The sequence below is a fragment of the Pseudonaja textilis genome, chromosome 5 (assembly GCF_049901715.1).
Source record: "Pseudonaja textilis isolate UNSWEBS1 chromosome 5, rPseTex1.2, whole genome shotgun sequence".
NCBI classification, from domain to species: domain Eukaryota; kingdom Metazoa; phylum Chordata; class Lepidosauria; order Squamata; family Elapidae; genus Pseudonaja; species Pseudonaja textilis.
Genome location: NC_141994.1, coordinates 68,807,073 through 68,816,166, shown reverse-complemented (window position 1 = coordinate 68,816,166; position 9,094 = coordinate 68,807,073). Strand labels below are relative to the sequence as shown.

The following is a 9,094-nucleotide window of genomic DNA, read 5'->3' as shown; positions in this document are numbered from 1 at the left end:
AATTGTGCTTGTCCAATCAAGATTTCCTTTTAAAAAAGAAAAAGAAAGAAAGACTCCAGCCAATTTAAAGAAAGCTTTGAATTGTTTTCTTTCTTTCTTTTGCTATGGGAAGTAGAACAGGGTATATTTGGGGTATACCACTCCTGATTATAGTGGGGGGGGGAACTAGCAAAAATGCCATTGCGTTTTTTGATTTGGCAATATGAAATATGTCGATGTTTTTGCCTTAAGGGGGAACGAGGTCATGTATATGCTGGAAGGAGGAGGGGGCTAGATGTAGAGATAGTCTTAAGCTTACGACCATAATGGAGCTTGCTCATCGTGGTAAGTCATGGCGGTTATAAAATTGTACGATCTTTTTTGCGGCAGTGGTGAAGTGAAAGCCACAGTCACAAAGAAAAGAGCACAGTCATTAAGTGAGCACAGCTGTAAAATGAACCGCTGTTTACTTGTAAACTGTCACTTTACAACCGTGCTCACTTCATGACTGTACTATTTGCTTAGTGACCATGGCTTTCACTTTGGCACTGCATTATGGTGCACTATGGAACCGTTTTTGATGAAAATTAGGAGTAAATGCCAATTTGGGACAAAGACATTGTAAATCATGACCGCAGAATACTGCAAACAGCCCAAAATGCACCTTGGTGGCTAAACACCTAAAATTCAGTCATGCAACCACAGGTGGCATCCAATAAGTAAAAAATTACAAATCCACCCCCTGCGCCCATCATTGCATCACATGCCCCGATCACCATCCATCCCAACTTGAGACTTCCCCTCACCCAGGTGCAGAAATAACATGACCTTGACTTAGAAGAAAAATGCTATTATGCCTAACCACATACACTCCAAGAAATTCCCCCCTCCCACTTTCCCAGGCTCAAGAATGTGGCAGTGTGGAAGCGTCTGGTGCTAATATGGCTTCCATAGCTGACATTCTAACTTTGAATAGTTGCTAAGCAACTTACCATAAGTTGAGGACTAGCTGTTAGTTGTTAAGGCATCGGGTTAAAACTCTTGTGAGACCAAAAGTTTTCATTCTACTTTGGGCAAATTAATTCTACTTTTGGCTAGGAGACTTTGGGCCAGTCCCTTTGGCTCAGCCCTAGGAAGGAGGCAATGGCAAATCACTTTTGAAATCTTGCCAAGGAAATTGCAGGAAGACTTATTCAGGAAGTCCCTAGAATAGTCACTGAATTGAAGGGAGAAAACAGCATTGGATGCAGAACATCGGCTGCAAATAGCTGGGCTGGAAAAAAAACCAGATAAGACTTAGAGGCAAAGAAGGGCTAGATTTTTCTTTATCTTTTTGGTGTCATTAAATTGAGCAAATTTGGTGTTATGGTTAAGACGATGGCTTAGAAACCTGGAGACTGTGAATGCTAGTCCTATCATAAGGAAAGACAGGTGGCTGGCCAACATTGTGCCAATCATCAGGAGGCAGTATATTCTAGTCTTGCCTAGGCATGATAGGCAATTGGGTGAGTTTGGGCCAATCACCAGGAGATGATGAGTTCTAGTCCCACCTTAGGCATGATAGGCAGCTGGGTGAAATTGGGCCAATCATTAGAAGACAGTGTGTTCTAGTCCTGTCTAGTCATGATAGACAGCTAGGTGACATTAGGCCACTCCCTCTGTTTTAGCCCAACCCACTTCACAGGTTTTACTGTTGTGCCAAAAACTGGAGAAGGAAAGAGAATTATGCATGTTCGCCAGCTTGAGTTACATATAAAGTAATAAACGTGGGATTTAAAAAAGTCTCAAAATGAAAATGGGCTGAGGAGGGTGAGTGTCCCAAATTAAAAGACGAAGCACCGGGTGTACAAAACTGAAATTTCTCTGTGCAGTCAAAACTGTCCTTTTCACTGCTTTGAACTTGCATTTGGCCAGTTTTGTTTTAACGGTAGTTTTGTTCAGTAAGTCTGGGTTGATGCAATGATTCTCTAGTTTAAAAGGTAAAGGTTCCCCTCACACATATGTGCTAGTCGTTTCCGGCTCTAGGGGGCAGTGCTTATCTCCGTTACAAAGCCAAAGAGCCAGCGCTGTCCGAAGACTCTCCGTGGTCATGTGGCCAGCATGACTAAATGCCAAAGGCGCACAGAAGGGTGTTACCTTCCCATTTTTTTAATGTGCTTTCAAACTGCCAGGTTGACAGCAGCTGGGACAAGTAATGGGAGCTCACTCCATTACGCAGCTCTAGGGATTCGAACCGCCAAACTGCCAACCTTTGTGATTGACAAGCTCAGTGTCTTAGCCACTGAGCCACCTCTAGTCTAGTCTAAGGTAAAAACTGAGCAAACTGCAATATGCGTTAGCATGGATGAATCTGGCCTACCACAGATGAATTGGATGCGCCCTCTGAGGGAAGACGCGATCCTTGGCACCTGTCAATTAACCTAGATGGTCTCCCACGGGCCGCAAGTTAATGCTTCAATATTGGAATGTCTGTTGAATAAAATTGTGCCACTTTTATTTCATTAGATTTATCTCAGGATATTCCATCACTGTATTCCCAAAATAGCAACCCTGCTATTTATAAATTATAAGCTTAGTTGAGGGTACAAATAGTCACTAGAATTTATCCTGGTGTAGTTAAATTGATGAGAATTGCTGAGAGTCATATCTGATTCAAAATATACATTCACACACAAACACATCAGAGGAAAACAGTTTTTAAAAAACAGCTGATATGATTGAAGCCAGCTGCAAACTACCTGGACAAACAAGCCAAGATTTGAAATTATGTTCTCCATTTACTGGCCTCGGTTTAGTTTTTGCATTTTTCTTCTTGCTAACTAAAATGGATCATGTCCTGTTTAACAGGCATGTCCATTAAATCAAGGCTTTCCCCATTAAATAAAAAGATTGCCTGTTAGAAGGAGGATTTACAGCTCATGACACCATGGATGTCAATTATATAATTACAGAAATGACATAAATTGATCCAAATGGCAGAAAATTGGATTTAGCTGACACCCACTCCCCACAGTCCATTAAATTGAGGTTTTAGTATACATAACAACTTTTTCCATTATATGTTAACATTACTTGTAGATGTTTTTGGACCTGCAAGAAAAAAAAAGGGAAGGGAAGCATTTAATTTTGAATTTAATCTTCAGAGGTAGAAATGTTCCTTATCTATCATGTAAATGCTGAGCTTATGAAATTAGGAAAAGTCAAACTGAATTAAATGTTGACTTCACCTCAATTTCTTTTCCCAAAGTTTTATTTGCAGTTGTCATCAATGGTCAACACTGGGTTGAATTCACCGATTATGCTGAGTGATATATGTTGATATATACATACATAAATACATATACATATGTTGTTTTACATATATGTATGTGTATGTGTGTATGTATATGTGTATATGTATGTGTGTGTATATATACATACATACATACATACATACATACCCTGTTTCTCCAACAATACGGCCTCCCCCAATAGGAAGTCCCAGCATGTTTTATAGGCATGAAATGAAATTAAGCCCCTCCCCCAAAATTAAGGCCTACATTAAAACATGCAAAATGGTGGGGAATGGTGGTGGGGGGCTTGCTGTTAGGAAGTACTTTTGTTGCACACCCGGATATGGTGCTGCCTGCGTTGACCCCGATATGAAGTGCCCCACCAATGCCAAGGTCAACATCCAAGCCATCGCTGTCCGCCTGCCCGAAGATGCAAGGGGGGGGAATTAAGTCACCCCCCAAAAGACGGCCTAGCCATTTTTTCGGGGCTCAAAAAAAAAATAAGACCCGGCCTTATTATATGAGAAACACGGTACATACATACACATTAGGAGTGCAAAAAAAATAATTACTACCCACCTGCCTTCCATGGAGGACCTGTTCACTGCATGAGTCAAAAAGAGGGCTGTGAAAATATTTACAGACCCCTCACATCCCAGACATAAACTGTTTCAACTCCTTCCCTCAAAACGACGCTATAGAGCACTGCACACCAGAACAACTAGATACAAGGACAGTTTTCCCCCTGAATGCCATCACTCTGCTAAACAAGTAATTCCCTCAACACTGTCCAACTATTTCCAAAGCCTGCACTAATATTATTATTAATCTTCTCATTGTTCCTATCACCCATCTCCTTCCACTTGTGACTGTATGACTGTAACTCTGTCGCTTGTATCCTTATGATTTATATTGACTGTTTCTTAGTATGATTTGATTGCATATTGTACCCTATGACTATTATTAAGTGTTGTGCCTTATGATTCTTGACGAATGTATCTCTTCTTTTATGTACACTGAGAGCATTTGCACCAAGACAAATTCCTTGTGTATCTAATCACACTTGGCCAATAAAGAATTCTAATATCTAATAATATTGTTTTCATATAGGGTAGTCCTCAACTTTTTGACCACAGTTGAACACAGAATTTATGTTGTTAAGTGAAACATTTGCTAAGCGAATCTGTTCCCATTTTACGACATTTCTTGCCACTTCTGTTAAGTGAATCACTGCAATTAATTAGATGGTTGTTAAGTGAATCTGGGTTCTCCCTTGACTTTGCTTGCCAGAAGGTGCCATGTGAGTCACAGGTGTGGTTGAAAAAGCAGGAAAAAAGTGCTTTTTCAAACGCTGCTTCCCTGCACGCAGCGCTGCTCGGCTGTCCAGGCAGCAAGCTGATGACTATTTACAGCCATGTGCGCAGCGTGCAGGAAAACACATAATAAATCACCGAACTTCGTAAATCACTGAACTGGTAGTTAACCCTGTCGGATCCCACCCCTGTGGAAAATGGTCATAAGACACTATTTTCAGTGATGTTGTAACTTCAAAATGGTCACTAAATGAACTGTTGTAAGTCTAGGACAACCTGTAAATAAATCAAACTAGTTATTCCACAGTCGAATGTTTATGGACATTTTCAAATCATCCAGGTCATGGTTGTCCCAAAGGTGCTATTTTTTTTTCCAAAAGGCAACTGGACTTTCTGGTTTTTCTTTGAAGACATTTCACTTCTCATCCAAGAAGCTTCTTCAGCTCTGACTGGATGGTTGGGAATGGAAGGATTTTATACTCCTTGCAGACAGCTGGTCATTTGCATCCTTTTTAGAGAGCCGTTGAGGCCACTTGGAGGTTTTTTTTGTGTGTCATCAGGATCACCTGAGTAATGGAAACGGGTGTGGAGCCTTCTTGGAACTACTGAAAAAAAACTGTGTTGGGGAATGGTGCTTTCCACGGGATGTTTTCTTCCCTGTGTTCCTTCCCTGTTGAAGACGGGCGCAGGCTGTTGAGGATGAGTCTGTGTTGTCTGAATTCCAAACTGAAGCGCACATGGTTCTTGTAGTCTGCAATTTTTTTCTGGAAATCCGTTCATATTCCTGCACCATTCGAAGGTTGTTCATCACAAAATGCATAGATAAGCGTCTACGGAGATTCTCAGTCCTCCAGGTCATGGTTATCCCAAAGGTACTTTTTTTTAAAGAGGCAACGGGACTTTCTGGTTTTTCTTTGAAGACGTCTCACTTCTCCTCCAAGAAGCTTCTTCAGCTCTGACTGGGGAATGGGGAAGCTTCTTGGAGAAGAAGCGAAATGTCTTCAAAGAAAAACAAGGAAGTCCAGTTACCACTTGAAAAAACACCTTTGGGGATTGGAATTATTAGAATTAGAATTCTTTTACTGGCCAAGTGTGATTGGACACACAAGGAATTGGTCTTGGTGCAAATGGTCTTAGTATACATAAAAGAAAAAAATATATTAGTCAAGAGACAAGAATCATAAGGTATAACACTTAATAATAGTCATAGGGTGCAATAAGCAATCAAATCATACTGGGAAACAGTCAATAAAAATCATTAGGATACAAGCAACAAGTTACAGCCGTACAGTCATAAGTGGGAGAGATGGGTGATAAGGAGTGATGAGAAGATTAAATAGTAATAGTAGTGCAGGCTTTGTAAATAGTTGGGCAGTTAAGCAGAGTGATGGAGTTGGGGAAAAAACTGTCCTTGTGTCTAGTTGTTCTGGTGTGCAGTGCTCTGTAGCGACGTTTTGAGGGAAGGAGTTGAAACAGTTTATGTTTATACCCTTGGAAAAAAAAATTCTACCTTATTCCCATAGGTTTCCTTCTTCTCAACTCTAGCCCACAAAGGAGACAGACTTCGCTTATGCTGAACTAGGTTGGTGTTAAAGTAGAACATTTGGGACATTATTCTACAATCAAAAGCAACCAGTCAAATACCAGACCTTCACATTAGGTGTGATACAGTGGTGCGTTTCAAAAAATTTTGCCACCGGTTTGGTGGGCATGGCTAGATGGGTGCACTTTGCGCACGCGCATACACTTTGCACATGCACATGCGCCAAATGTGCACTTTGCGCAGGTGTTTCCAACTCGCCTCCTGCAATCCTGCACTCTCCCTGTCGCTTCAGCAACTGACACACAGCAACCTGCTTGCTGCACAAAGCAGCTACGCTTCAAATTCAGAGGATAAAGGGGAGTGTGGGAGCCCAGGTGGGCCCAACAGCAGAGCATCGGAGAGAATCAATATGGTTTCTGCTGCTCATCGCCGCTACCGGCTTGGTAGAATCGGGCTGAAACATTCGAATAGCACCACTGGTGTGATACCAGGTCTTACTGTCGCAAAGGTGCTTTTTCGAAAAGGCAACTGGACTTGCTTGTTGTTGTTTTTTCATTGAGAAGTTTTTGCTTCTCATCCAAGGAACTGAACAAACTTCTTGGATGAGAAACAAAAGGGGGAAAAAACTCCCCAAAGAAAGTCCAGTTGCCTTTGGGAAAAGCAATTTTGGGACAACCATGACCTGGATCAGGGATTGGCAACCCACAGCTCTGGAGCCGCATGTGGCTCTTTCATCCCTCTGCTAAGGCTCCACAACGGATAGGGCTTTCAGTTAGGACAGGTAGAAGAAAAAGGAAGCCATATTAGGAAGAGTCTCTATGGTGGGGGAAGGAGGAGACACTATGGTGGGGGAACTGGACTTCCAGTCAGCTCCAGAATTGAAGGGGGGGGGCTTCCGGTCAGGACCGTTGTGGCTCTTTGAGTGTTTAAGGTTGCTGACCCCTGACCTGGATGATTGAGAATATCCATAGACATCAAAGCTGACTGTTACCATAACAAAGAACCGGGAGAAAATTTTCCTTCTGCAAAGACAAAGACAGGCCATAATAGAAACCAAGCATTTGAGCATAGATTTTATTCAGATTTAACAGATAATCAGAGTTGGAAGAGATCTTGTAGATCATCTAGTCCAACCCCCCGACCAAGCGGGAGACCCTACACCATTTCTGACTGATGGGAGTCCAATCTCTTCTTGAAAGTCTCAAGTGATGAAGCTCCCACAACTTCCAAGGGCAACTTCTGTTCCATCGGTTGATTGTTCTCACTGTCAGAAAGTTTCTCCTTATTTCCAGGTTGAATCTCTCCTTGTTCAGTTTCCATCCATTATTCTTTGTCTGGCCTTTGGGCGCTTTAGAAAATAGATTGACCCCTTCATCCTCCCTGTGGCAGCCTCTTAAATATTGGAAGACTGCTATCCTGTCTCCCCTGGTCCTTCTCTTCACTAGACTAGCCATGACCAGTTCCTGTATGTTTTAGCCTCCAGTCCCCTAATCATCCTGGTTGCTCTTCTCTGTACTTTTTCTAGAGCCTCAACACCTTTTTTATAATGTGGTGACCAAAACTGGATGCAGTACTCTAGGTGTGGTCTTACTAAGGCTTTATAGAGTGGTATTAGTACTTCCCTTGATCTTGATTGTATCCCTCTGTTAATACTAAAAACAATTCGTTTTATCCCCAAGTGCTGGCTTCTGAACAATAAATCAGAAGTTTACCTCCTCTTGCCAGCCTGTTTGTCTCTTTTGTCTCATTAGTTGGGCAAAAGCCTGAAATGTGTGTTGTTGTTTTTTTTAAAGTCTTCTCCAAGACAACTAAGGCCACAACCTGTGAACTTCAATTCCCAGAATTCCTGAATCAGCTTATGAAAAAGAGAAGAGGAGGAGGAGAGGAGACAAGGATAGAGAAATGAAGAAGAGAAAAGGCAGGGAAAAGAGAGAAGAAAAGAGGGGAAATAAAAAGAAAAGAGAAAATGAACAGTAAAAAGAGAGGGGAGGAAGAGTAAAAAGAGAAGAAGAGAGAAAAGAGAAGGATGGATGAGATTTTAGGGTGTCACAAAATCGGGGGTGGAGGGTGGGGGAGAGAAATCCCCCCCTAAATTCTGGCCTCTGGTTCCCCGCTGTCGAGCCGGGAAGTCAGTCCGTGGAAAGTAGCTTCCCCCCCCTCACACGTCCCCCATCCCAACCCCCGACCTATCCCAACTCAGCGGACAGCAACTCTTCAGCTTGCAGCAACCGGGCCCCGAGCTTCAGCCCGTTGCGGGCGGCGGCGCTGGCGCTTCCCTGGAGGTGAAGAGGAAGCCTCCCCTGTGCCTGCCGCCTGCAGGGGCGGACTGTGCGGAGGCCGAGCCCAGTCGAGCCGGCGAAAGGGCAGCGCTTTTTCCCCTTCCCCCTCTCCGCTCGCTTTTCTTTTCCAAAAACGCGAGAGCGTGAGGAGAGCGCGGCGGGGCTTTTATCAAAGCAGAGAGACGCAGCCCGGTTTACTTTCCTTGCGGTGCGGTGGAGGAGGAGGAGGAGGAGGAGGAAGGCGCGAGAAGAGATCGAGAGCCGGGGAAAGCAAGCGCGCGTCCCTTTTACTTCTCTCTTCTTTTTTTTTTCCTGCCGTTTTTGGGCTCTTCGGTCCCGCTTCCCGGCCGCATCTCCGAAGCTGCTTGGCCTTTAAACGGAGAAAGAGAGAGAGAGAGAGAAGGAACGATGGTTTCTATCATCCCCGACTTGGACTCTCGCAAGAGCTGGAAAGTTTTAAGGTAAGTCACTTTTCTCTGCTTTTCTCCCGCTGGGAGCTGCGGGGGGGGTGGTCTCCGCTGGAGCCGCCCGCTTCTGAGTAAATCCGAAGTAAGCCAAAGTCGGTCGCCTGGAGTGACCCTCCCCCCCTCCCCAATCCCGATCACTGCAAACGTATCTTTAAAAGGTGTGCGTGGGATCTTCGGGAAAGGCGGGGAACTTTACCTCTTAGGCTACGGGGAAGTTTGTGAACTTTTAAACTTAAGATAC

The 9,094-nt window shown here is 43.5% G+C and overlaps 1 protein-coding gene across 15 annotated transcripts in view; it reads left to right on the top strand.

Annotated features, from left to right (window-relative positions):
- The first annotated feature begins 8,655 nt into the window (after positions 1-8,655).
- The window catches only part of CELF2 (CUGBP Elav-like family member 2), a 555,045-nt gene continuing 554,606 nt past the window's right edge, over positions 8,656-9,094 (top strand). For 13 of the 15 annotated variants that reach the window (XM_087935300.1, XM_087935302.1, XM_087935295.1 and 10 more), the window contains exon 1: positions 8,684-8,847. In XM_087935300.1, coding sequence (XP_087791426.1) covers positions 8,795-8,847 — 53 coding nt within the window. In that variant the 5' untranslated portion in view covers positions 8,684-8,794. Of the gene's footprint in view, positions 8,848-9,094 lie in introns of all 15 variants that reach the window. The other 2 variants (XM_087935304.1, XM_087935284.1) reach the window with 2 other exon arrangements.